Source organism: Canis lupus, chromosome 15 (genome assembly GCF_003254725.2).
Source record: "Canis lupus dingo isolate Sandy chromosome 15, ASM325472v2, whole genome shotgun sequence".
NCBI classification, from domain to species: Eukaryota; Metazoa; Chordata; class Mammalia; order Carnivora; family Canidae; genus Canis; species Canis lupus.
The window spans coordinates 42338444-42365458 of record NC_064257.1 but is presented as its reverse complement, the minus strand read 5'-3'; the positions used below and the strand labels follow the sequence as shown (position 1 = coordinate 42365458).

Genomic DNA, 27015 nt, shown 5'->3' with positions numbered 1-27015 from the left:
GAGCCTCTGTGGCTCCCAGGAGCCGTCGCAGTGTCTGGCACTCCTGCCATGCATGGCCGGGTCCCCCTTTGGGAGCTGCCCCCTGCCGGTACAGGCACAACACCCAGGTACAGGCTTCGTGCATGCGGGTTTGTGGGTGGCCGAGGCCCTTTGCAGCTGCCTGCCTGCCCGTCAGGCAGTGGAGCTGGGCAGATGCTAGGCAGCGGAGGGCCGGGCTCCCACATGGGAAGCACGTGGTCTGCTTGCTTGGTGTTTCTTCCGGGTCCTATGGCTGCTGTGTGACCATGAGTTTGGGGACCCCCCTGTCCCTGCCATCACTGGCGCGCCTCTGACCCCACCATGGGCAATCTCTGTTCAGCCACAAGACACTTGGGAGACTCTGTCTATTAGGATGTGGGCAGTGGTCATCTCTCTTTTTGCCTTTTGCTCACATTTCAGCCCAACGAGGGAATCCTCTGCTTTTCCAGAGGTGCTCTACCTGCTTGTCTCTTATAAAACCATGAATTATTTTCTCTTGAACACTTTAGAGGATAATATAACATGAAGGGAAAACATTACAACCATTTATAATCCTACTTTCTGTACACAAAGAAAAATTTTCACGTTCAAGGAGTAGAATTCTTCTAAGAGCTGCCTGTTAAAAAGGTCATAATCTAATGAGCTTTTGTGCAGCGAGAGCAATCTCAGTGATTAGCTTGTATCCTGCAGGTTCACAGAGATGTCGAGTCACAGCTGGTTTTGCAGGAGTGGAAGAAGGAAAGAAAGGAGATGAGGTAAGAGGGGTCTGTTTTGAATGTGGTGAGCCTACCACCCTGTCTGCACCCCGCTCAGCCCCAGCCAGCCCTCCTTGTGCAGCTGCCAGGGGTGAAGGTCACTCTCGACATCGCCAGAACCAAGCATGTCTGTGGTCGTGTGGGATGTGTGACATTTCTTTGTGCAGCAGTGACCTTTCCCAAACCTCCTGCCTTTGCCTTTCAATGCCAGGGTTAAAGTTGCTGTCGCTGCCCACCCCTCTCCCTGCCTGCTTGACTTTCATGTTCGGGCAGCTGGTGGCCCGGTGGGGGTCATGCTGCGCAGTGTTGCTCATGGGACAGCATAGGGGCAGGCCCTGAGCCCCAGTGGATTCTCAGGGCTCCTGAGCCCCGGGGCTTATCTGTAACCAGGGATATGTAAGCATGCAGTGTTGAAATGCTTATTGGTGAGGATAGCCCTCCTGTAGTCTGCTGTCTGGCGTGGGGACATCTTAGGGGAACAATTGTCTGAAGAGGCCTGTGGACAGTTGAGCTTCCCTAAGAAGGATGCTGTATACACAGACGCTGTTGAGACCACTTCAGCTCTTGTGCGTGACCTCCCCTCACCTGCTGGGACGGCTTCGGGTGTGGAAGGAGTGGTCACTCCCTGAGTCCTGGGCTCTGAGCAGTGGATTGCCTGCTTGCGGGGGGTTGGGGGTCCTCCTTGGGGGGTGGAGAGGGGACAGAGTCCTCCTTGGGGGGTGGAGAGGGGAGAGAGTTCTCCCCGGGGGGGTGGAGAGGGGACGGAGTCCTCCCTGGAGGGTAGAGAGGGGACAGCGTTCTCCCCGGGGGTAGAAAGGGGATAGAGTTCTCCCTGGGGAGTGGAGAGAGGTCAGAGTCCACTCTGGGGGTGGAGAGGGGTTGGAGTCTTCCCTGGGAGTTGAGAGGGATCAGAGCCCTCCCAGGGGGGTGGAGAGGGGATGGAGTCCTCCCCCGGGGGGTAGAGAGGGAACGGAGTCCTCCCCGAGGGGTGGAGAGGGGATAGAGTCCTCCTGAGGAGGGTGGAGAAGGGATAGAGTCCTCCCCGAGGAGTGAAGGGACAGTCCTCCCCAGGGGTTGGAGGAGGTCGGAGTCCTCCTGAGGGGGGTGGAGAAGGGATAGAGTCCTCCCCAAGGGGTGGAGAAGGGACAGAGTCCTCCCCAGGGGTTGGAGGGGGTCGGGAGTCCTCTCCGGGGGGGGGGTGGAGAGGGGTCAGAGTCCTCCTGAGGGGGGTGGAGAAGGGACAGAGTCCTCCCGGGGGGGGGGTTGGAGAGGGGTCAGAGCCCTCCCGGGGGATGGAGAGGGGATAGAGTCCTCCCCGAGGGGTGGAGAAGGGACAGAGTCCTCCCCAGGGGTTGGAGGGGGTCGGAGTCCCCCCCAGGGGGGGTGGAGAAGGGACAGAGTCCTCCTGGGGGGGGTTGGAGAGGGGTCAGAGCCCTTCCGGGGGATGGAGAGGGGATAGAGTCCTCCCTGGGGGGGGGGTGGAGAGGGGATAGGGTCCTCCTGAGGGGGGTGGAGAGGGGATAGAGCCCTCCCTGGGGAGGGGGTGAAGAGGGGTCAGAGCCTTCCTGGGGGGTAGAGAGAGTATAGAGTCCTCCCCAGGGGGGGGTAGAGAGGGATCAGAGTCCTCCCGGGGGGGGTGGAGAGGGGATAGAGTCCTCCTGAGGAGGGGGTGGAGAGGGGATAGGGTCCTGGGGGGGGGTGAAGAGGGGTCAGAGCCCTCCCAGGGGTAGAGAGGGGATAGAGTCCTCCCCAGGGTGGGTGGAGAGGGGACAGAGTCCTCCCTGAGGTTTGGAGAGGCGTCGCAGTCCTCCTGGGGAGTGGAGAGGGGACGCGGCAAGGTGTGAGGCCCTTGGAGCCGCCAGACGGGTTATTTGCGTGTCGCAGACGCCTCCTCGGCCCTGCTATCGGAGCACTGTCGAGTTCCTCACGGGCCGTCACTTCTTACGGGAGTCGTCACAGTGACCTCGTAGAGGGTCTCGAGCCCATTGTGCTGAGGGGCGGTTTGCACCCAGAACATTCTACCCCCCCTCCCTCCCCCGGCCGGGGAGCCTGCGCAGCGTGCAGGGGGAGGGCCTGGGCCCACCGAGGCGGCTCTAGGGACCAGGGCAGGGGCGCCCCCCTCTCCGGGCCGCACTGGCGGGTCCGGCGCCCTGAGCTCCTGTGCTGCGGCGTCCTGAGGCGTTTCTCTCTCCGCGGCCGCGCTCTCCTCTTGCCCCTTCAGGGACATGACCAAGAATTTCTTCAACGCCCAGTTCGGAAGCTTGTTCCGCACGGACCAGAACCCGACGTACTTCCTGAGGCGCCTGTCGCGTTTCGCCGACATCTACATGGCGTCCCTGAGCTGCCTGCTCAGCTACGACGTCAGCCACACGTTCTACCCGCGCAGGACTCCGCTGCAGCACGAGCTGCCCGCCTGGTCCGACGGCGCCCGCGCCCCCGCCCCCGCCCCCGCCCCCGGCAGCGCATGCGCGCCCCTGCGGGAGGCCCACGGCGACTAGGCCGCACCCCGCCCCGCCCCGCCCCGCCCGCCCCGCGGCCGCTCCCCGGGCAGCCCCGCCCCCGCCGGCTGGACGCGCCGCCGCCGTTGACTCCTGTGCCGGGGACCGTCGCTCTTGGAAAAGATGCCAACACGCCGTTTTATATTTATTTCGCCGTCCGCCAGTTCCGCCTCGGCCCTGGTCGCCGGGCGCTCGGCCGCTTCGCGGAAGCCGTGCGGTCAGCCCTCGGCTCGCAGGGGCCGCGGTGGGCGCCCGGGCCCGGGTGAGCGGGGAGCTCCGGCTGCCGTCCCCCGCGCCAGCCGCGGAGCCGTTCTAGGCCCTTCCGTGGGAAACGGGCTGGCCGTGCACGGCAGGTCTCCGGCGGCCGCAGCCTGCAGGGACCTGGGGGCCACGTCAGGGGGCTCCGACACGGGTGAGCTCCGGCGGGGCTCCCGTGGCAGGACGTGTCACCTGCTGGGACACCCAGGCCCCGAGGAGGCTTCTGCGAAGGAGCGAGACGAGCCGCACGTCCTTGACCCTTGGCGGCCCTCGGGGTCAGCCCCCCGGCCCTCGCGCCCGCGGGACCCCTGTGCTGCTGCCCGTGCGGACTGGCCGCCCCTTCCCCGGGGACGGAGGCGAGGCGAGGAGGCGCCGCTCTCTGCCGGGCCGCGGGACCCTGGGCGTAGGCTCCAGGTGCGGGAAGCGCGCGGGTCAGAGGAACTGGCGCGTGTGTGGTGGGCCTCCCACCACCTCATCAGCCTGGAAAAGCCCACCCAGGTGGTGTTTCTTCGCCCGCGGCGGGACAGAAGACCGAGCTGGAGACCGAAGTGTCGGGGTCGGGGAGGGCTGCGCTGTCACCCTGCGGGGCCGTGTTGGGCACTTGACGCGCAGGCTCCAGCGGGGGCAGAGGAGGTGGCCCGGCACCCCAGACCCCGCCCCTGCTGTGTGTGTGGGGCTGCCTGCGAGTGGGGTGGTGTTCCTGGGGTGTAGGGCGGGAGGGGACACCTAGGAACGGCCTTGCGGAATGAGCAGGAATCAAGCGTCCCTTGTATTCTGGGGGCAGCGCCAGTGCCCGCGCTTATTCCCAGTGGCAGGTCTGTGGAGGGGCCGTGCAGTGCGGGCCTTGTCCGGCTTTTGCTGTGATGAGTGGATGGGAACCGGCCTGCCGATGACAGCTTGGCACCCCGTAGACTGGCTGCGACAGGGAAACTCAGAAGCGAGTTGCGGCCCCCTGCACGCTGCTGCTCATCTGCCCTTTAGATCCCGTAGGTCCTTCCGCCCTTTTATTTTACTAATGAATTTGGTTATGAGCACAGAGGCCGGTTTTCCTAGGATGGGGCAGCAAGGGGCAGCGCTGTCTGCTGGGTGTTAGCGCCCAGGCGTGGTGAGCAGCAGGGGCTGTCGGAGCCTGGTGACCACAGTGCAGGTGGGTCCCAGAAGCGCCCAGTGGTGGGGCCCTCAGCAGACACACTGCTGCTTTTGGCTTTGGGGTTCGTGCTTGGAGACGCCGAGCAACGAGGTAAATAAAGAATGTTTTCCTCTCCCTCCACCAGTTCTAATCAATCAGTCCGTCACGGACGTGTCCTAGGTACTGGTTGTCCTAGGTGCTGGTAGCAGTGTCTGGTTGACCCAACGGGAAGCAGCGCTGGTTTAAAGCTGCCTTTGCGGGTGGGTAGCCTAGGTGAGGCAGGCTTTAGTTGGGGGAGAAGCAGGTTTTCCTGGAATGAGGAATGTCTCTTATGACATCGTGTCAGCCAAGACTTCAGCTCTGGGCCACTGGACACGGCGTGCTGGGCTCACAGGGCCTGGCACCTGTCCCCAGGGGCCCGGAGCCTGTGGCTGGTGGCCACTCAAGGATGGACAGAGGCATTCTTCCTGCCACTGCTTGGTCGGGAGAGATTGTGGCTCGGCCAGGCTCGGGCACCTGGTCTCATGGTGCGCCCTGGGAGGGAGTGTGTTTTGTAGCATGTGAACAGTCAGCTGGGAACGTGAACAGAATAGAGTTGGTTGGTACACTGAAAAGCAGCTTCTGCTTCTCGCGTGGGTGGGGATGGCGGGGAGGGGACAGCGGGGAGGCCCCAGGCCCGCGGATTGCCTCAGAGGGGTCCCGCACAGCTGGTTTGCCGTGGCTTTTATAGACAAAACTTGCCTTTTAAAATATTTTAGGGGTTTGGTTTAGAATGTCCTCCTTTCTCCTGACATAGCCATTTTTTTTTTTTTTTTTTAAATTGTAAGACTTGTCCTCAGCCCCATTTTCTGCCACCAGCACTAATGCCACAGATGCTCTGATCCTGGTGTGGGCACATTTCACGCTGAGTTACTAGTTGCTTTGAATGCATTGACCCTGTTAATTATTGCAGAGGAGAAATGAGATGTGTTCTTCCCCCCTCACTAATTTAGCTTTGGGTGAACTAAACGGCTTTTCCTTTCTTGCCCCCTGAGGCCCCAGAAGCCATAGAGTCTGCTGAATCCTGGAGTTGGTTCCCTGGGCCCGAGGCTCGTTTGCTGCCAAACACCCCCTTGGGGCCCTTGTCCAGAATCTTCTAAGACTACGTGTGGCTGGAGGCAGGTTCCTCGATTGTTCTATTCAGCCCACTAGGGAGCCTGTGTTCTGCCCCCTAAGACTCATTTCCTTGTGTGAGGGTGTGTTTTCTTCCTCATGTCCTTGCCTGCACTAGCACCTGGGAGCTTGGCCTCGGGCTCAGTCAGCCTTTAACTGCCGGTGGACCTCGGAGGGAGGGGATAGGCTTGCCCCGCAGGGTTGGGTTCAGCGAGGAAGGGCTGGTGGTCAACTCTGCTCCCTGCCACCCCCTTCCCCGCCTTGGGGCTGCGGCCTGGGTTGGGCGCCCCCGATGGTTGCCCTCCCCCCCCCCCCCCCCCCCCCCCCCGGTGCTTTGTGTTGGCGGCAACGATCCCCGCACCTCGGGCCTGCAGACGAGGGCCTGCACACAGGTAGAGAGCTTGCTGTACCCCTACAAGCGGCTTCCAGGTACATGGACTCTGGCCAGTGTTCCCCGCACGAGGCAGACCACCGGGTGTAGTGAGGGGCCTGGCTGAGTGCTCTGCCCATGACTGTGCCACACATGGTGCTGGCTGTGCGCTGCCTGGAACAGCCTTGGGGACCTTAGGACGCCCTGGAGCATCCCCCACTCGGACAAAGTCATGCCTCTTCCTCTGGGAGCACCTGCTCCAGCCCTGCCTGCTTCTCTCCCCAGCCCCTCCTTCCCGCCCCTTCTCCTCTTCCCCTCCCCCTCCCTAGGCGTCCATCCCAAGTGCCCCCATCCTGGTCCTGGGCGCACACCCTGCACTGTCTGGCGGCTTCCAGGACCCACCTTGCTCCCGCGCCTCTACTCTGGCCCCACAGTTTAGCAGAGCGACAGGTTGCGCCCTGTGGCATCAGGCCGATCGTGCAGGGGTACGCAGACCTACTATTTATTCTGAATGTGAATTTGCTATTTATTCCCAATGTTGATTTGATGTTCTAAGATCAAACTTGTTGCCAAATAAAAGTTTGAACTGTGTTGTCCAGTTTCTTGTGCGTGCTCTGTGCTTGCGTGCTGCTGTGGCAAAGCCCTACCAGGACCTAAGGGACCCAAAAGGAACAGCCCCTGAGGAGGGGAGGAGGGTGTGGTTCCTGGTTTGCCCCTTCTAGCCCAGCGGCCTGGCAAAGTCAGAACTGGGGGGGGGGGGCTGTGTCGTCAGTTCCCGGTCCCCTTTAGGATGGGATGAGAGTTCCTTGGCGGGAAGTACCACCGTGGGCTTGTCCCTTTGTGAGATGGGGGACACTGGGGCCGTTTCTACTTTCTGGCTGTTAGGAATCCCGCTGCTATGAGCGGGCAGATATGTTACCATGGGGACGTGTTCTCCACTTCCCCGGGTGTAGACCGAGGAGTGGAACTTCTGGATCATGTGGTCACACTGTGTTTAAACATTTGAGGAATGGAGCCACTTCTCCGCATGGCCACACCACTTCACTGCCCACCTCTCAGCAATGTGGGGGGGTCTGACTTCACATCCTTGCCCACACCTGTCTGATTACAGCCACCCTCGGGAGGGGAAGTGCTGTCTCCCTGTGGTCATCGTGTCTCCAACACAAACAAGCAAACAAAACCAAGAAAAAAGAATTCCTAAGGCAGGTGTTGACTAAATGCCATGGCCCTTAATGAGCCCGAATAACTGGACTTCACCTTCAAACTTTGACCCTTCCTGCAGCACACAGTATTGTTTCTCGAAACACCAGATTTGTTCCATTGGCGTTCATTCTCTTTCATAAACATTTATTGAGCACCGTGTGTGTGCTGGACCCTGAGACACAGGGGGCACGGGGGCAGACCTCGGCCTTCGGATGCTTATGGTCTAACAGGGAGGGGAGGCAAGGTCATGGTTAGTGCTGGGAGGACATAGTTAAGTGCCATCTGAGGGTACAAAGGGACAGCAGAGAGTTGGGCCCCCTGGATAGGTGGGTGGATTTAACCTGGTCTGTCACCCACAGAAATGAGATAACCCCTAGATTCACCAAACAGATGAGGTATGCTTGAGTGCTTCATATTTGAAGTGTTAAAGGACCTGACATTCCAAAGGGCAGCTGGTGCTGAAGATGCATGGTGACGGGCTGTTGGAGGAGGCAGGGTGGCTTGGGCAGTTTGGGCAGGCGGGCGGCTGAGAGCAGGCGGGCGGCCAAGGGCAGGTGGGCAGTCGGGGCAGGTGGGTGTCCGGGGCAGGTGGGCAGGGCAGGGCCCTCACAGTGCCCCCAGGGGGTCCCTGCTGTCCTGCTGCTGGCCTTCAGCATCCTGGAAAAGAGAGAGGTCCATGCCATTCCCACTGCTAGCCTTGCTGCTTGCCCAGTCTCTGCAGGTGGAGCACTACTTCCGGCCGCTGCTCGGGGCCTCCATGAGTTGAGACCCTGCCACCCCACAGTCCACCCCCTCCCCACCCTAAGTATCTCAGGCTGAAGGAATTTCTGAGACAGCAGCAGCAGCAGGACGGGCAGCCCTCCCTATGGGGTCAGAAGACAACGCTGATCCCCAGGGATGAGGAATCTGGAGCCAGGACCCATCTCCAAATAACCTGGCTATGGGGCCGACCCTGAGCCAGAGCCCACCCAGTCCTGTCAGGTCTTCACACATATCGCGGAAGCTTTCTGCCCTGGTCTCATCAGGTCCTCGTTCCCTCATGGGGGATCCCACCTACGTGCAAACTTTCAGTGAAGCTTCTGTGCTTTCTCCCCGTGAATCTGTCCGACTACTTCCAGGTCCAGCCAGGGACCCTACGAGGGCAGAGGAAACCTTTTTCCATCCCTACAGCCTGAAACACTGCTTCTCCAGTGCCCGGTGAGGGCGTGTGGTGGGGTGTGTGTCCGGCGCTGTCTGGGGTCGGGAGGCAGGTGCGGCGGCCTGGGGGCAGCCCGGCCTGCAGCTCTGTGCCCAGGACAGGTCTTCTCAGTTCTGCTGGCTTCTCCTACTCGGTGAAGGGCCTTGATGGTGTGCAGGGAAGTGTGAGGATTAAATGAGATACGACATTGAGGATGGCACCAGCTCCCTACGAAAAGGTGCTGATTTCTATGTTCACAAAAACCTGCGTTCAGATTAAACATTCTTCTTCCAACTCTGGCGCATTGGTGGGGGTCTACTCAGAACCCAGAAGCTGTGCTCCCCAGGCAGCACCCCAAGCTGTGTGCCGTGTGCACCTCTGATGGCGCCGAGGTTTTGTGAGGCTGCAGGAGCTGCGTCCGGGTGTCCGGGCTGGCTGCGACAGTGCCAGGTACGAGGGTAGAGGACAGCTGTAGGACTTCTGATCCTGGGGCAGTTCTGCCCCCTGGGCTGATGGGAAAGGCTTGTGAGTGTCCCGTGTCTGGGATACGCCATGTACTGTGTCAGGAGTCTCCATGCCTGGGACTGGCGGTGCCGTCAGGAGAGGACAGGCGGCGGGAGGCGTGGAGGGTGCAAAGCATGATGGGGACCGTCCCCCCCAACCCCCCCCAGCTAGCAGTGCATGTGGAACTGAGCCACCAGGTAGCAGACGCATAGCCGGCCTCCCCCTCCCACATCTGCGTGGGAACCTTCTCGTGGGCTTGGTTGGGAGAACAAAATCAGACATGCCCTGATTGTTTCCCTCTGTGAAGGTATAAGTCGTGCTCCGTGGACAGGGGAACATGGCGTTTACAGTGCTTTGAGCAGAGGGACGATGACGCCCGTCGCAGCACATGGCCACATGGTACTTATGTAATATCCCAGGGCTGACGGATGCGAGGGCAGCTACCGGCTGCAGCCCGGGGGGTGGGGGGGGGGGGTGGGCAGCTGCGTCCTTGCAGGAAATCCTCCCAGCTGCTGCCTAGCTTTAGTTGCCTCCCGAGCGTCTGAACCAGCAGCCCAGGTGTGGGTTATTTCCCGGGACCTGCGTCATGCTGGTGGCCAGCCCCTGAGGTGCACACTAGCTGCCGACGTTTCTTATCTTCGTGTACAGGGAAGAATTATGTTTTATTCCTGGTTTCTCAGCGAAGACCTGGATCGAGCAGGATGACAGCAGGTGCACCTTCCACCTGTGGGGAGCATCGGGCACCGTGCCACGAGCTGCCCCCAGGTAGAGGTCAGTGGGGCCCCATATGGGCTCCAGGATCACTAACTAGAAACAAGTGGCTATTTCCTGGGATACCAGGATGGAACGTGTCCCCCTGGAAGTAAACGACCTGATCCAAGGGAGCTGGGGAAACTGAGGGCTCCATGGAAACCTGCGTTTGCTCCTTTCCCTGCTTCCTCTCCTGCCAGAACCTTCACCCGACCCCACCTTACGTATGCCTCCTAATGCAAACAAGTGTGTTGTCCTCGTGTGGGACAGGAGTTCACGATTTCTCTAGAACACATAACATCAAGGGCAGGACCAGGTGAGGAGGACGGGACTAAGTCACAGGTGTGTTCCGGCCACGGGCCACCAGACCAGGAAGAGCTCCGGGCCTTGTCTCGGTTCTAACCAGTTCCTGGGTGCCCGAGGGGACACATGCGCCAACCACCGTCCTCCACAGAAGCCCCGGCCCAGAACAAGCAGGACACCCGTGCTCCCTTCCTGCCCGAGCCTGCTCTCCCTGCATCTTTAGTAAACTGTGGCACTTCCTGCCAGCCCCCATCCTGGGAGGAGCCAGGGAACTTCTCAGCTGGTCCCTTGGGGCCCCCTGAGTCCATGGACCCTGCCTACTGCCATCAAAAGGAACGTAGTTTTAAAGGCAAGAAGCAACTCTGACAATGGGCAGGAAACTCTGGTTCCTTGAACTCAGGGGCCTGAGATCAGGAAGTGCACATTCCACCCACGGAGGCAGCCAGGCAGCCCCACGTGCACATGTAAGTTCAAAGTGTAACTTATGGGGGAACCTCTGTGAGGCGTGTCCTTCTTGGCCTTGCCCACCTCACAATTTTCTGCAGCAGGACGAGCCCAAGAGTCTTTGTGTGGCCTCTTACTTCTCACCAGGTCGAAAGCTTGGGGTGGGCAGCCTCGGCTTCTCCATGTTACCCTGAGTGGTTGGAGGCATCACCCAGACAAATGCATGGAGCCTGAGTGGCCGCGAGGCTTGTCAGCCCACAGTGCTGGCTTTTAGGCCTGTTGCCTGGCAGATGTTGTCGTTCTGACCCGCAGATGCATCTGCTCCAGGCGAAGATGCCAACTTACCATACAGCGGTCACAGGAAGGTTCTGGGGCTGTGGGGGCGGTGCTCTCGTACAAGGGGTTGGGTATGTTCTCAGGCCGCTGGCTGCCGAGAGCCGAGACGTCTATATCCTCCTCCGACTGTGGGGACATGGGCACAGGGCACAAGCTGACAGCCAGGGTGTCCCCAGGGCAGGGGAGGCTTGCTCACGCTACGGTGAAGCCAGGCCTACCCCCACTCCCCAGAGCCTCTCAGATCGCCATGGGCTCAGCGGCTCCATGTGTCCGTCCACCCGAGCCTGAACCCGAACCCAAATCTGCTCCAAGGGCATTTCGGGTCTGCCCCTGCCCTGGGAGCCCCCTCATGCCCCAGCCCGATCCCATGTCACCACTCCAATGACACCCATCCCCAGAGCGATTTTGCCTGTCCCTGAACTTGGTGTAAGAGGCCCTGTAGGGCAGGCACAGTGTCCTCGGTGCTGGGGCTCAGGAGCAGGTGGGTGTGCACTGTCCTCACCCGCTGGCTGGCTGGCTGCCAGGGGCTGAGAGCGCAGATGGAGGCCATTGCCAGACCCTGTCCCTGCGGTGGCCCTGGGTCAGCCAAGGCCATGGACCTGTGTTTGTGCTCAGCACTTCAATTGGGCGACCTCGGAGGGTGGCTGCACAGGGAAGCCTGATGATCGGCCCCGGCTCTAGCCTCTGCCCTCAGAGGCCATTAGCCCCTCAGAGTGGGTGCCCAGTCCCCCAACCCTCCAAGGGAGGGTGCTCCCAGGCCTGCTGAACATTCCCCCCAGGCCCGCTCATGCCCCCCCCAGGCCAGACCCTCAGGCCTGCTCAGCAGCACCCCTCTACCCTGACCCTACTCACCTGCACCCTCCCCCCACCATAACCCTGCTCACCTGCACCCCCCACCCTGACTCTGCTCACCAGCATCCCCCCCCAACCCTGCTCACCCCCACCCAGGGCCAGACCCCTGACCCTGCTCACTCGCACCCCCACCCTGGGCCCTGCAGCTGGACCTGAGCGTCCCCACCCCAAACCCCACTCAGGAGGCCGGGGGTGCGCCGAGCCCTCAAGCCCTCCAGTCCGGGTAAGGGGCCAGTCAAGCTGGGATCTGCGTTCCTCTCTCACCTCAAAGTGCTGAAAACCCGCTCTTCTCCGGTTCAGTCGAAAGTAGGAATATGCAGCTGAAGCAGCGGCTCCGAGGACCAGGATGGTGGCAAAGACGATCCCTGTCCCTGCGGCGTGGGCCGGTGGCTGCAGAGGGGAGGCGCTGAGACTGCCCGGCCGCCCTCCCAGGATGGGACTGCTTCCGGGAGCCCGCCCCGCTCCTGCCGCCCGGGCCCCGGGTGATGACGGGGATGGGGAGCATGGCATGCGTGTGCCCTCACTACTGCCCAGGGCTGCGGAGCCCCTGGGACCGGACAGATGTCACTGTTTCCATGTGCGGGGGTGGGGGTGGGGACACTGAGGCACAGAGAGGGTGAGTGCTTCCCTGCCCTCACACAGCCAGCGCTAAGCGGCCGGGCCTTAGAGCTTGTGCCCCTAATGCTGTGCCGCGGAGCTTCCCAGAGGCGGCTAGGCCCTCCCGTCACACGGTCAGAGAGCACCTACCACCACCAGCCCGGCTACGCTCGCTCGACCGTGCCAGGTACTGTCCTCGTCCTGCTTATGGACTCGGGTCCTCCCAAGAACCCAGGGGTAGGCATGAGAACGCCCGTTTTGCAGATGAGAAAAATGGGGCTAAGAGATGCCGTGGGATTTGTCCAGGGGTGCATGGCTGGCGATGTGGAGGGGCCAGGCCAGAGCTGGGGTTCCTCGCTCCCCTGCTGGTGGCGTCTCTGTGGCCCTTTCACTCTACAGGTACTGACAGTGGCCGGAGCTGTGCTGCTAACGTAGAGGAGCAGGGGTGGGAGGAACAGGGCCTAACAGCCGAGGCCTGCTGCCCTGCTGCAGGTGTGGGAGGCCCCCCAGTGGCCAGAGGAGAGGAGAGGGCTTCCACCTATGGCCTGCTGCTGGGGGGGGGGGGGCGGATATGGAAGCCCCCTACCCCCCAGTGTCCAGAGGAGAGGAGAGGGCTCTTAGTTATGGCTTGCTCCTTGCGGGGGGGACATGGACATCCCCCCAGTGTCCAGAGGAGAGGAGAGGGCTCCTAGCTACGGCCTGCTGCTTGGGCAGGGGAGATGGATGGACACCCCCACCCCCAGTGTCTGGAGGAGAGGGCTTCCAGCTACTGCCTGCTGCTTGGGGGAGGACATGACACCCCCCCCCCCCAGGAGCCCTGGATACTCACCAGTGGAGTGGGGGGTGCTTTTAAGGGCCTGGAAATGACATGAATGATCCCGTTGGAGGCAAAGACGTCCCACTGCAGAATGGCTCTCCCATCCACAAACCTGGTCTCCTGGGAAGCAAGAGCGGGGCTGCTGGAGCTCCAAGCCATTGGCATCCTCCCCCACAGGGCCCCCCAGAAGGAAGTGGCTCTGTTTCTTGAGGCCCAGGATGGGGCTCCAGCCTGTCCTTACCGCAGCACAGGGCTTCTGCTCCCCATCTGGATGGCCCAGAACAGAGTCATGGCCCACGGGCGACAAAGCAGATCCAAGAGCTGTGGGGACCCCAAGGCCCGCCCTGTCCTACCCGCTTGTCCACCGGGTGAGAGTCCAGAAGGAAACGGTTTGTCCGAGGTACGCAGGTACCAAAGGGCAAACCGTGAGCCTCCAGACGTCAGGTCTATTGCTCAGAACACCACCCTGGGCTGTCAGAAAACAGATTTTTAAGTGATCTAATCCCCTGCTAATGAGTGTGTACTCTCCCGTCTCGGGGATGTCGGTGCCACCTGAGAGCTCACAGACGTGCAGAACCTGAGCTCTCAAGCTCCTTGGGCTGAGTTACAGTCGCCATTTCAGCAAGTCTCTAGGGGACTCAAGTGTACTTTATAATTGGAGAAACACTGGTCTGAACCATGAATCTTCAATAGAAAGTAATTAATCGGGTCAATATTAAGAAACAACACTCATCTGGCACTGGCTGCGGGTCACACATTATTTTCACATGCCACACGCGTTGGTCACTGGATTCTCCCAGTGCCTAGGATTCTGACATCGTGGTTGGCATGGTCACCACCGCTGCCACCACCACCGTCTCTTGTCATTAGCACCCTCACCATCACTGTCACCACCACCGTCACCATCACTGTCCTCACCAACAGCATCACCACCACCACCACCACCACCACCTCTGTCATCAGCATGCTCACCATCACTGTCACCGTCACTGTCTTCACCGACAGCACCACCACCACCACCACCACCGTGAAGCAGAGACGGACAGTCAGCTTTAAAAATGGCTTCATGGGGATCCCTGGGTGGCACAGCGGTTTAGCCCCTGCCTTTGGCCCAGGGCGCGATCCTGGAGACCTGGGATCGAATCCCACGTCGGGCTCCCGGTGCATGGAGCCTGCTTCTCCCTCTGCCTATGTCTCTGACTCTCTCTCTCTCTCTCTCTCTCTCTGTGTGACTATCATAAATAAATTAAAAAAAAAATAAAAAAAATAAAAATGGCTTCATGGAAAGTTCCTCATTGACCTTGATAAGTTCCGGGGCTGGCAGTCCCTCGGGGTGTGCTCCCCATGGGGCGCAGGCTGCCCACTGGTCAGCACCGTGCGCTAACCTGACTGCATGTGTGGAGTTTGTTATAATAGTTGCCATCTACTACGCACCTCCTGCATGCTAAGAGCTTTGCATGCATTGTCTCTCGTGCCAGTAAACCCAGGGCATTTTTCTTACCGGTTGTTGCTGGTCGCGGCGGGAGGTGATGAGCAGCTGGCTTCCCAGCTTGGTCTGCAGGACGGTACCGTTGACAAGGTCGTTGTAGAAAAACATGCTGATGTTGGCAAGATGGTGCTCAATGTCCCGCCCAGACAGCGACTGACAGAAGCGAGCAACAGGGTGGTGAAGCCGGGCAGGTTTATTTTTAACAATGAAGATGACACAGAAAAAGAAATGACTTCTTGGGCCTTGGTTTTGTGCATCAGCGTGGAGAAAGGAACCTCGCGCTTGTCTCCGGCTGTGTGGCTGGGCATGTTGGTGAGTGCGGGCAGCAGCGGTGGAGCCCCTGCCCTCTCAGCCAGGGGGGCCGGGGCAGCGGTAGGGGCAGCCGGCTGTGGGGTGGCCCGCCCTCCGTGCACCCAGCAGCTGCCCCCCACCTGCCCATGCCATGGCCTCTGGGCACTCCCCCCGCCCAGGGCTTGGCCACATGCCCAGGCCGGAGCTCGGAGAGTGCGGGCGAGCAGGTCCCTAACACTGCACTGCCCTGGGAGCTGGCGGGGGTGGTGGGAGGCGAGCAGGTGGGCAGGTCCCTAACACCGCGGTGCCCCAGGAGCCCGCCTCACCTGGTTTCCCCCCAGCCCGCTGTTGTGAGGGGCGAACAGGGTGCTGCGGAGGGACGGGTCTGTCAGGAGTTTTAGGAACGCCCGGCCCCTGGCTGAGCTGTTGGAATAGGCCAGCACGTCCTGGGGGGGAGAGAGTGCCGTCAGTAGGGGGCAAGGGCTGGCTGGGGGTTGCACACAGTTGCCCCACCACCCATTCCAGAAGGTTCCTGACCCTGCCTACTCCAGCCACCTCCCATCTTGTTGTTTTCGGCACCCCATGGGGGAGTTTTGGGGGCATTCTTCCTCTCCTCCGTGGACCCTCTGGCCCCGAGTTGCAGCCGCAGCATGGACCACATAGCACTGTAGCCCGTCATGTGAGCCTCCCGTTGGCCTGCACTCACCACGGGAACACTAAAGGCCTCACAAAGACTGGCGCATGAGCACCCTTGCCCGGTCGCCCCGAACATCTGGCTGTGCCCCCCTCACGGGGCTGCAGCCGCACCGGCCCCCTTGCTGCCCTCCAAGCCCACACACAAGTGTGTGCAGCACGCACTTGCCGTCCACCCTTAACCCTCTCTCCTTCACCTGGAATGTTCTGGCCCCGTGTCTGCATGGTTCACTCCCCTGCCTCCCTTGACGCCTTCCTCAAATGTCGTCTCCTCACCAGGACTGCCCCGTGTCACTCTGCAAGTCGAGAACCCTGCCCCCCTTCCCCTCCCCTGTCCCCACATATACATGGTCACCTCCTAGCTTCCAGTACTGTCTACTCATTCATTCTGTTGTTTATTCTGTGTCTGTTCTGTGCACGTAGCTCATGCACGTAGCTCATGCACGTAGTAAGTGCTCAATAAATACTTGCTGAAACATCTTGAGAAACCTTACTGCCCAGTTCAACTCTGTTGCCATGCGGACAGAGCTCCTGAAGCCCAGAGAAGTTCCTTAATGTGCTGAAGAGCACATGGCCAGTGGATTTTGTTAGGACCCTTTTTCTGGGAGCTGTCACAAGCCGAGCTCCCACACCACAGAGCCACTGGCTTATGTGCTGGTCTTCACTGTGTTTGTGGTGACCCTGAATCTCAGAACAGTTACAGGGATACTTGTGGTCTGTGGATAGAGACTCATAATCTTGGAGTCCTGGGTTTAATTCCACCCTAATCCTGCAAGCGCATACTTGCACCCTGTCTTTTCTCCATGGCTGTGCCCTCAACCTGGGTCAGCCTCAGTTTCTTTACCTACAAAATGGGATTAATAGTGTAAGTGACCTCATAAAGTCACATGGGGATTGCTCCCTCGTAACAAGTATTTATTGAGTGCCTGCTAAATGCCAGCCATTGGTGGAGAAGGTCCTTCCCCTTGGGGAACTGACACTGTGTAAACGGAGTTATAAGTGCTCTGATGGGTTCATGCGTGCACAGTGCAAAAAAAAAATGCCCAATAAATGTTACTCTTGTTCTAGTGACTGTTGTCAGCTCAGGCCCTTGGCCCGCACCACAGCCTCCCCTGGCTGCAGGCCTCTCCTCTCTCCTCACGGCCCTGATGTGTACAGCACTGCAGCGGCTCTAAGTGCAGCGCTAAGCGCAGATTGCCTGCATGCTGGGAAGTGGCCCACAATCTGCTGGCCACAGCTTGGCTGCCTGTGCCCACCCTGCTTGCGAACAGGGAGCTTAAGCTGCTCTGGATGCCAGTGGTGGCCACGTGGCCATTCTGCGTGCTAGCCACAGGTCCAAGTAGCTCATTTCATCCTCGCAGCGATGCTAGTCCCTCCCTATGACTGGGGAAACTGAGGACAGGAACTTGTGGTGTGGCAGGTAAGTGGCAAAGCCAAGCTTCACATCCAGGCGGTGTGGCTCGCTACCCATGCTCTTAGCCAGATGGCGCCCGGGGCTTCTTCTAAGCACTCGCGTCTACAATAATGGCCCCGACGCAAACCCTCCTTCCCCGACGCAAAGTAGGTATGTACCATGAGGAAGTTGGTCAGCGAGGGGAAGGATGTCAGGACCTGCAGCAGATTCCCACTGCACGAGAAGCCGTCTCCCACGTAGCCCGCCTTGCAGGTGCAGTTCACGTCTGGAAGGCAGGGGCGCGGTGCCAGCCCGGTGAGCGGAGGCCTGGGCCACTCCGGCTCCCCCTGAGGGTGCTGCCCAGGCTGAGGACGGCTCAGCAGCTGCTTGGCTGGCAGTCCCAAGGGTGCCCAGGGCAGTTACCTTTCATCCGATAGCAGAAGACATCCCACGTTTCACTTTTGTTGTTCCTTTGTCCATAGTCAATGATTCCAACGACGCCAGAGCCACAATTCTGGGAAGCGTAGGCTGTGGGGTAGGCCACCCGCCCACTCTCCAGCCAGCCTGCTGAGCACAGGTGGTACCTGGCCTGTGGGGACACATGCGTGGCCATGGGTCAGCGACAGTTGCATATGCGATGTGGGCTCCTTTAGTTCCTGTCTGATTCTTCCAGTGGACCTTACACTCCACAGAGCCTGGGGTATGGTTCATCTTGCCCCAGGTACCCCTACACCATGAACACGATACCTGTTCACTAAATTTTTCTTGATTGATTCACTGAATGGGTGAAATGATACCTTTTCTTATAGGTGCCCAAGTCCTTCACACTCATTTCTCTTCTGTTTGCTCATGAATTATATTTACTCTCGGCCATCTACTCCTGGGTGCAAATTCTTCTGCTTATGCATCAATAGAACTCTAATTGATCATCACCACCATGATCATCACTGTGATCACCATGATCACTATGATCATCACCATCACCATCATCATTACCACCACCACACCATCATCACCACCACCACCATCATCATCATCATTACCATGATTACCATCACTACCACCATCACCATCATTAGCACCATGATCATCACCATCACTATCATCATCATCACCATCATTATTGCCATTTTCATCACCACCACCACTACCATCACCATCATCATCACCATCACTACCACAATCACCATCATCATCACCGTCATTATCACCATCACCATGATCACACTATCACCACCATCATCACCATGATCATCACCATCACCATTATTATCACTATCACCATGTTCATCACCATGACTGGATCATCACCATCATCATCACTATCACCATGATCATCAACCATCATCATCACCATCACCATGATCATGACCATCACCATGACCATCATGATCACCATCATCATGATCACCACCATCACCACCACCATCATCATCACCATGATCATCATCATCACCGTCACCATCACGATCACCATCACCATCATCCTTGTCATACTTATTGAGAGCTTACTCTGGGTGAAGTTCTGGTGTAAGGGCTTTTCCTATGTCCGCGTCTGTAACCCTCACACCAACCCTAAAGATAGAAACTTTAAATAAAAATCCCTATTATATAATTGATACAACTGAGGCAGAGAGGAGTTAAGTAATGTGCTCAAAGTCACGCAGCCAGCAAGCTGAGATACAAACCCAAGCAGTCTATTCCAGAGCTCTTAATGTAAAAACCGAGTGTACCAGTCACTGTGCTGTATTACCTTAGTCCTATATAAGCATATGAGTAGGACAGAGGTTTCCATGGCTTCATCAAGGGCACAAAATCGGCAAGCAGGAGAGTGAAAGTCAGACCCTCCAATATGCTGGGTCCTGGCATCAAAGGTTTTGTTTCTTGGTAAAGAAATGTCAGGTCTGAAGGAAGGCAGAGCCTGGATAGTAAGGGGGTTGGAGGAGCAGCCCTGAAGTCATACTGGGTAGACAGTCTCCTCTGTGCCCACTGGGCAATTGCTAGCAGGTAACTCCAAGGTGCTGGGCCTTCCAAATAGGCAGGGCTTCTGGTTTTAGGGGCCAAGACCACAGCCTTCGCTAGAGCTCCATCTCCTCCCTGGTTGCAGCTGAGAGCTGGGAAAATCCCCATTTATGACCTTCACTGTCCTTCCAGACATTTGAGGGACACTCAGATGTTTTGTGGGGTCAGGAAGATCCGAGGCCTCTGGTTATGGACCTCTTTCTGGCTTTTAGCTGTGGGGCAGGCACTCCCAGTCTGTGCTTCTACCTTGGTGGTGGGACATCAGGGCAGAGATCAGACTTTTGTAGTAAGGGCTACATTTGGCCTCTTGTCTGGGTGACCTCGGGCACATTACTTAACCTTTCAGAGCCTCACCTGCCCTGTTTATAAAATGGGGAGAGTGACTCCTACTTCCAGGGATGGACGTTGTAAGGATGGACGGTATTGCCAACAAAGCACCTGCACAGAGCATGACAATGGCACATGCCCGATGTAGGTAACCAATTGACATCATGGTTCCAGGGCCACCCTCGTCCCCTCCAAAGAGGCCCAGGTCTCCCTTGTGTTAAGAAGAGGCTGCACCCCATCCCTGCAGACCCTGCCTGCCTGGTGCCGACCGACTAACTAGGGACCACCTTCTGGGCGTAGGAGAGCTGGTTGTAAGTTGCCATGCTTGCAGCCTCGTTGGCACAGGCCTCTCTGGCTTTGTCAAAGGTGAGCTTGTACTGGCCCAGTGGGGAGCGGAGGTGGAACACGCCAACGGTGGCATCTAGAGGGGGGGAAGAGAGGAATTGCCAGGTCAGCCCACCCGGTTGGCAGGGCTCCTGGCAAAGGATGAGCAGAGCCGAAGGCCAGCTGCCTCCCAGAGTGTCTCGGAGAGCCATGTCCTTCACGGGATGTCGAAGCACATCACTTGAGAGATTGATTTCTTTTGAATTAGAAAACCAGCATATGTGATTGCAGAAATTTGGGCAACACACAAAGGTAAGAAAAGAAATAAACAAAAATCACGTATAATCTTTTTCCTGCAAAATAATCGCTACTCCATGGCTAACACTTTGGTGTACTTCCCCTTCCCCTAACGAATTTTTACTTTCTTTTTTGGTAACTTTTAATTTTGATACAATTTCATACTCTTCTAGTCTTTTTACCTACACATTTCCCTGTCACATACATCAACGTGGCAGCATACGGCGTGTAGAGTTTTTAGAAATCTTTTTTTAAACGTGACATTATATCATGATTATTCCCCCATGTCATAAATTTTCTCTGGCAACATGATTTCCCCCTCAGTACTTATCATGGAATACTTCTAGGGAATTTTACAGCCAAGAAAAAATACTTTAAGGAGCATTTTTGCCAAGGACTCTTGGTTTTCGGATAGCCACTATGCCCTTAAATAGTTTTGTAGCCATTTCTCCCCTGAGAAATCCAAAGATTTATCATATTTTTCCTGGCTGAAATCTCTTGTAGCAGACAACTAAATGTAGAGGCCAGAAAGAGTTCAAGAACAAAGTCATATGTGCACATTGTCACATTCATCAGCAACTGCTACTAAAAGGTCACTTTCTGCACCAAAAAAAAAAAAAAAAAAAAGAGCTAAGTTCCAGATGGCTGCCTATCGCCCAGCAGTGACTGCACGGTTGTGCAACCATGTCAGTCCTGCCAGCACAGCGGCGTGAGGGAGGATGGAAGAAGGGCTTCCTCATTTTCCTGCTAAGACCACGTGGTCTGCGACAGTGCCTTCGAGGGGACGTACCACGGTAACAGCGCTACCGTTGGGGGTGGGTAGTGCTTCACAGTGCTTCGGGGTCGAGATCACGATGGGCTGAACGGCTTCCCATCCGCGAGCCAGCCCTGGGAACAGGCAGCCGGGCTGACTGGTTGTGCCCTTAGCTGCAGCCTGGCACTTTCTGGACGCCACACTCCAAGGCAAGGACTCACCCATCAACATTCCGGTCGCGGCCACGCGTCCCACCCCCCAACAGCCAGGAGGCCTAGGGACTCCCTGCATGGCCGCCTCACCATCACCTTGAACACAGGTCCTCAGCCAAGCTGTCAAAGGTCACACCGTGTGCCCTTCCCTGTGCTTCTGCCCAGTCAGCCCTGGGCTTGTTCTCCTGAGATGGAAACCTGAGTGATTCCCTACCCCGCCCTCAGGCCTGTGTGCCCCAGGCCCACCCTCTCCCTAGTCAAGGCCCTGCTGCCGCGAGGTCATTGCCTTGATGTCCTGGGAGTCTCCCCCTGAGTCCCAGGCCTCTCAGACGCCTCCCTCTCTCAGCTTCCCTACACATCTTTCCCATCTCTGACCATTCTTTAAAAAAATCCTTTTAACTGTGGTGAATATACAGAACGCACAGTGTCCTTTTTGTCCATGTTAAGTGTGCCATCCAGTGGCACCCAGTAGACTGACCATGTCACACAGCCGTCACCACCATCCGTTTCTAGAGTTTTTCCATCACTGCAAACAGAAACTTGGTCCCCGTCAAACCATGACTCCCTGTCTCCACCCCCACCCACTGCCCCCAGTCACCTCTATTCCACTTCCTGTCTCTGTCACTTGGCCTATTCAAAGTACCCTGTCCAAGTCCACAATGTTTGCCCTGCTGTGTCTGCTTTGCTGCGCGGGGCCTGATGTTTGCAGCTTTCATGCAGGTTCCGGACTGGGCCACACCCCACCATGTGGATGGGCCACAGCGGATGCGTCCATTCACTGTGGATGGGTGCTTGGCTCCTTCCCACCTGTCAGGAGAGCAGAGGCAAACACCCATCTGTCCAAGTCCCTGCTCCCAGCATCTTCTGTTCTTCTCCCCCTCATTCCAGTTGACCCATCAGCAGGAGGTGAGCTGCCATCTTGTGTGTCAGGACTCACCTGTCCTTGCCTTGTGGTTCCAGGAAGGCCCTCGGCCACACTGGGAGTCCCCTTGCAAGGGCACCAGGTCTTATCTTGTGCATCTCCCTTGCTCACGCTCCTTCAAGCTCATCCCAAGAGATATGAGGTGTCTTGGGCTTTGACACACATCATGGACTGCCTGTCTGCGTCCTCCCCAAATTTGTGGGTTGAAATCTTAGCTCCTAATGTGTTGGTACTGGGGGAGCATAGGGAGGCCATGATGTAATGGGGTAAAGCCCTCTTGCATGGTGTACACGTGTGTGTATTTTAAAGCGATCTCTACCCTACGTGGGGTCACATTCACAACCCTGACATCAGGAGTCAGCTGCTGTACCGCCAGAGCCAGCTGGGTGTCCCAGCTCAGTGCCCTCCTAATGGAAGCCCACAGAGCTTCCTGGCCCCTTCTGCCACGTGAGGGCTGGTGGAGAGTGGCCTGCCGCACAGAGGAGGGCCTGCCCTCACCCAGATACGCTGGCACCTGCATCTGGTACTTCCAGACTCCAAAAAGGAGAGAAATGCATTTCTGTTGTTAGGCTGTGGGGTCTGCGGCACTCTGTTCAGCAGCCCAAACAGACTAAGAGCGTGTGACAGGTGTTGACCCAGTAGTCATCCCTGAGGTGTGCAAGAACCACCTCACCTGAGTTGCCTCGTCCAAAACACGGCCCAGCCCCGACCACTGTGGCCCTGATGGACCAGCACACGAGATGCCCCAAGTCACTGTCTGAACCTCTGCAGTCTCTCCCTCCCTGGCCACAGGTATGTTCTGGGCCCTGATGAATTTCCTGTTAGCTTCACCTGCACCTCTGCAAGTCCCATTTGGCTCTTTATTGTGTGTTGTGAGTCTTAGTTTTGTGACACCTGTGGGTTCAGACCGTCCTTGGAGGACAAAGCCACACAAGCCAGTCAAGGTGCATTAGCAAGACAGCTGCTAAGAAATTGCATCGTCACATGGCTTCCCCTGTTATTCAAACCCAGCTGCGCTCCTGGGATGCAGCTGCAGTCGATAGTTGCTGAGCAGCCTGGGGGAAGCAGGGGTTAGGAAAATGCATGACGGAGGATGTTTGTGCTCCCCCTGCATCTCAGGCTCGGCTCTGAGCTGTTCCTGAGACCGAGGCCCGCCACCTCCTGGGCCCTGGGCCCTGGACAAGGCATGGGCTGTTTGGCATGGCTTTTTAATTTTGTTCTCGCTCTTGCAACAATTCCCTCCCCAGCCTGAGGCCCGGGCGCTCTGGGCCAGCAGCCCCCAGCCCACTGACCCTGGAAGTGGAGGTCAGCACAGTTGGCATCTGCGTGACACTGCCCGTTGTCCTGCAGACAGCGGTCGAGGGGCAGCTGCTCTGGCTCGCAATCCATCCCGTCTCCCACGTAGTGACTCTTACATTCGCACTTGTGCTTGCCCTGTGGGGACAGAAGAGTAGGTGGGAGGCCCCGTTCCTAGGACCCCAGGACCCTTGCGTGCCCTACGGGTCACCAGCCAGCCTGGGAGGCGCCCAGAAGCACAGGAAAGGTGCCGCCTGTCTAGCAACAGTTAAGGTACAGGCTCCCGGTGAACCGTCAGCGCAGCCCAGGTGTCACGTCTTCAGAAAACATGTCCCTGCCCTGGGAAGTGAAGCAGCTCCCAGCCCTTCAATCACTTGAGCCCACTGTATGCGCTTCCCGACTCTCCGTGCATTCTGGAAGTATTCTGTGCATCTGTTTCTGCACTGGGCATCGCCCCTTCCCTCCATAAGTTCTTAAAATTTTTTTATTTAGATTCAATTTAATGAACATATAGTGTATTATTAGTTTCAGAGGTAGAGTTTAGTGATTCCTCAGTTGCACATGACACCCAGTGCTCATCACATCCTGTGCCCCCTTCAGTCCTGTCACCCAGTGACCCCGTCCCCCTCCCCACCTCCCCTCCAGCGACCCTGTTTGTTTCCTGGAGTTAAGCGTCTCTTACGGTTTGTCTCCCTCTCTGATTTCATCTTATTTTATTTTCCCTCCCGTTCCCCTAGGATCCTCTGTTTTGTTTCTTAAATTCCACATATGAGTGAGACCATATGATCAAGGTCTTTTCTCTGATTGATGTCACTCAACATCACACCCTCCAGTTCCATCCACGTTGCTGCAAATGGCAAGACGTCGCCCTTTCTGATGGCTGAGTATATGGACCACATCTTTGCCTGTCGTCTGCCCATGGATGCCTGGGCTCCCCCCTTAGTCTGGCTGCTGTGGACACTGCTGCTGTAAATGTTGGGGCTGCTATGTCCCTGACACTGACAGCAGCACAACAGTAGGTGCCTGGTGACCATTTGCTGAATCAAATTAGCCAAGTGAGGAAACGGAAACTCAGAGAAGTTAAGTAGCAGCCCAGGCCCCAGAGTGTAAGGAGGGGCACTAAGGCTCACACAGTAATGCTGCGTTCACACTTATGACCATAATGCACATCGTCTTCCACCATCTTCCCTTTCCAACAGACGGACTGGGCACCAGGTCACCGATCCCACTCTAAAAAGACTTGAGTGGGTGCCCAGACCTGCACTTTTCCTGCCACTTCTTGACGACATTTTAGATTTAATACCCTTTTTACTTTGGATAATTCTAGATTTGTAGAAGAGTTGCCGTGATAGCAGAAAGAGCTGCCATCCACTCTTTACCAGGTTCCCCGTGTGATGTGACCCTGGCACATTCGTCAACACAAAACAGTGAATGGTGGCACATGACTATGGACGGAACAACACACTTCATGTAATTTCCCCAGTTTCCCCCCTCGTGCCCCTTCTCTGCTGAGGATGCTGCTTGGCACGGAGTCTGCAGACATAATAAGGTGTAGCCTTTGGGGGGGGGGTGGGAAACGACGTCGAGGAAGACGCAGAGCCGGAGGCCAAGGGCCGTGTGGTTGGGCTGGGCCAGCACTGCTCCCAGATACCCCCAGGGAGACACTCACCGGGCCGGTCATCCTGCAGGTGGCATGCTCGTGACACCCACCGTTGAGGCCGTCAGCGCAGGGGTCTATCTCTGTGCAGCTGCGGCCATCCCCTCTGTAGCCTTTCTGACAGCTGCAGGACACCTCTGTGCCCTTCTGGGAACACTGGGCCACCGTGGCACAGCCCCCATTGTTCTGTCTGCAGAAGTTCACAGCTGGGGGCAGAGCGAGAGGGTGCATGTAGGCACAGTTGGGGGAATGCGGGCTTCAGAGAGGGTAGGGGTCAGCCTGGGCTTGGGGGCACTGGGAGGTGAGTGCACCCTTCTCCACAGGCCCTATGCTAACCTCTGTGACACCAGGGTCCCGTGGCTGACATCCTCACATACCTGAGCCCTTTCTCACATACCCCTGGCCTACACTCTGGCAGTGGTTTGCTGAATGAGTTTGGGTGTTTCTATATTTTAAGATTGTATTTATTTATTCATGAGAGACACAGAAAGAGGCAGAGACACAGGTAGAGGGAGAAGCAGGCTCCATGCAGGGAGCCCGATGTGGGACTCGGTCTCAGGACCTCCAGGACCACGCCCTGAGCTGAAGGCAGATGCTCAACCACTGAGCCGCCCAGGTACCCAGCCATTGTTTTTTTAATACTTTAATATATTTTCTGAAATTTTTAAAAGGCTTAATTATTTCCAGAGTTTCACAAATCTCTGTAAAATAAAGCACATCACTCTGAGTGTGCACGGCGATTACAGAACAGTGAGCTGGCGGGGGCAGGTCAGGCATGAGCAAAGCCACCAAGGACACGTAATCCCACAGATGGTAGGTGTTGGGACAGCAACCCAGGCAGGAGTGGAGGCTCAGCACGTGGTCCAGGTGCTGTGACCAGGTGCCGCCCTGCTCCCACCCTGCCCCAACCCATACACGCACCGACAGGACCTACCTGTGCACGTTATTCCGTCCCCTTCGTAATTCAGGTTACACTCACACGTGTTGTTTTCCCTGCAGGTGGCATGAGCAGAGCAAGGAGGCATGCATGCTGGAGGCACAGCTGTAAACGAAGGGGTTGCTGTTTGGGCCGTGCCTGTGGTGTGAGGCCCGGGGAGCATGGGGACTGGCTCTCTGGCCAGTCGCAGAGTTTCAGAAGTGGGAGGACTGGGGGACTTGCCCCAGTTCCTCCAGCCTGGAGGTTCTGAGGTTCCAGGATTGCTCCTTCATGTTCACACACAAACTCTACAGTGTCACCCAGGTCAGAACGTAAGGTGTCCCCATGTTAGAACTGCATTCATTCCTCCACAAAGTACTCTTGGCAGATTAGCTCAGGAGTCTCAGGTTGCTTCGGGCCAAGGAAGAATGCCGTGGTGCTCCCCTGGCCCCGGGGTCTGTGGTGGGCGCTGGCCTCCATAGCCGGGATGCGCCACCACCACACAGGGCTTGGGTTGTAGGGGACAGCTTGGGAAACCGGCTGTTCGGGAGGGGTGCAGCCTGCGGTGATGAGAGCCATGATGGAAAATGAGGATGGCAGCTGGTGTTGGCGCCCAGGGCCACCAGGCAGGCTGCAGCACTGCCTCCCACCCTCCTAGCTCCCCCTGTGGAGGGCAGGTTCCCAGGGCCATTAGTCTAGTGACTCCACAATCAGGGGGTCACACCCGGGCTGCAGACTATCGTGAATCTTCTATGCAAGAACTGCCGCTGGGCACACATCTGGGCCTGCACGGGATCCTGAGCCACCAATCCTCCCAGTCCTGTGTCTGCCTGAGGCTGCTCCTTCCGTGGTGGCCGTGGTGGCGCAGCACTGTGCACCGGCCCCGCGGGTCTCAGATCAACCTCTCCAGCCTGTTTGCCTAACGACCCACCTCCTGAGGCCTGGGGCCACACCCCCAGACCATCTGTCCCCTGTGGGCAAGGAAGCACCCGCCTTCCCGTTCTTTCTAGGCGTCGCTCAGCCCTGCCAACCCCACGTGGATGCTCTCGGGGCTGGGCTGCTGGCCCGTGACTGACCTGTCTGGGTGTCGCAGAAGCGGCCTGTCCAGCCCGCCTCGCAGAAGCAGCGCCCGGAGCCCGTGGGGCCGTCGTCACACTGTCCGTGGTCAGAGCAGCGGCAGGCTGTGGGGCAAACCCGAGCCCGGTGAGTTGGCGGTGGTGGGGGTTCAAGTCCCGCCAGCCTGCTCCGGGCCACCTGTC

The 27015-nt window shown here is 57.9% G+C and overlaps 2 protein-coding genes across 13 annotated transcripts in view; one reads left to right on the top strand and one right to left on the bottom strand.

Moving 5' to 3' along the window:
- Positions 1 to 6781, top strand: part of NT5DC3 (5'-nucleotidase domain containing 3) — a 93262-nt gene extending 86481 nt beyond the window's left edge. For all 8 annotated transcript variants that reach the window (XM_049094139.1, XM_049094137.1, XM_049094138.1 and 5 more), the window contains 2 exons: positions 709 to 773; positions 2995 to 6781. In XM_049094139.1, the coding sequence (XP_048950096.1) occupies positions 709 to 773; positions 2995 to 3271 (342 nt within the window). In that variant the 3' untranslated portion in view covers positions 3272 to 6781. The remainder of the gene's footprint in view (positions 1 to 708; positions 774 to 2994) is intronic.
- Positions 6782 to 7510: 729 nt separating this feature from the next.
- Positions 7511 to 27015, bottom strand: part of STAB2 (stabilin 2) — a 140703-nt gene continuing 121198 nt past the window's right edge. For 2 of the 5 annotated variants that reach the window (XM_049094133.1, XM_025438673.3), the window contains exons 57-69: positions 26833 to 26937; positions 25775 to 25882; positions 24853 to 25046; positions 23180 to 23321; positions 19666 to 19799; positions 17453 to 17618; positions 17209 to 17315; positions 15270 to 15389; positions 14665 to 14805; positions 13176 to 13283; positions 12014 to 12139; positions 10907 to 11023; positions 7511 to 8040 (exon numbers count right to left, since the gene is read on the bottom strand). In XM_049094133.1, the coding sequence (XP_048950090.1) occupies positions 7990 to 8040; positions 10907 to 11023; positions 12014 to 12139; positions 13176 to 13283; positions 14665 to 14805; positions 15270 to 15389; positions 17209 to 17315; positions 17453 to 17618; positions 19666 to 19799; positions 23180 to 23321; positions 24853 to 25046; positions 25775 to 25882; positions 26833 to 26937 (1619 nt within the window). In that variant the 3' untranslated portion in view covers positions 7511 to 7989. The other 3 variants (XM_049094134.1, XR_003132910.3, XM_049094135.1) reach the window with 3 other exon arrangements.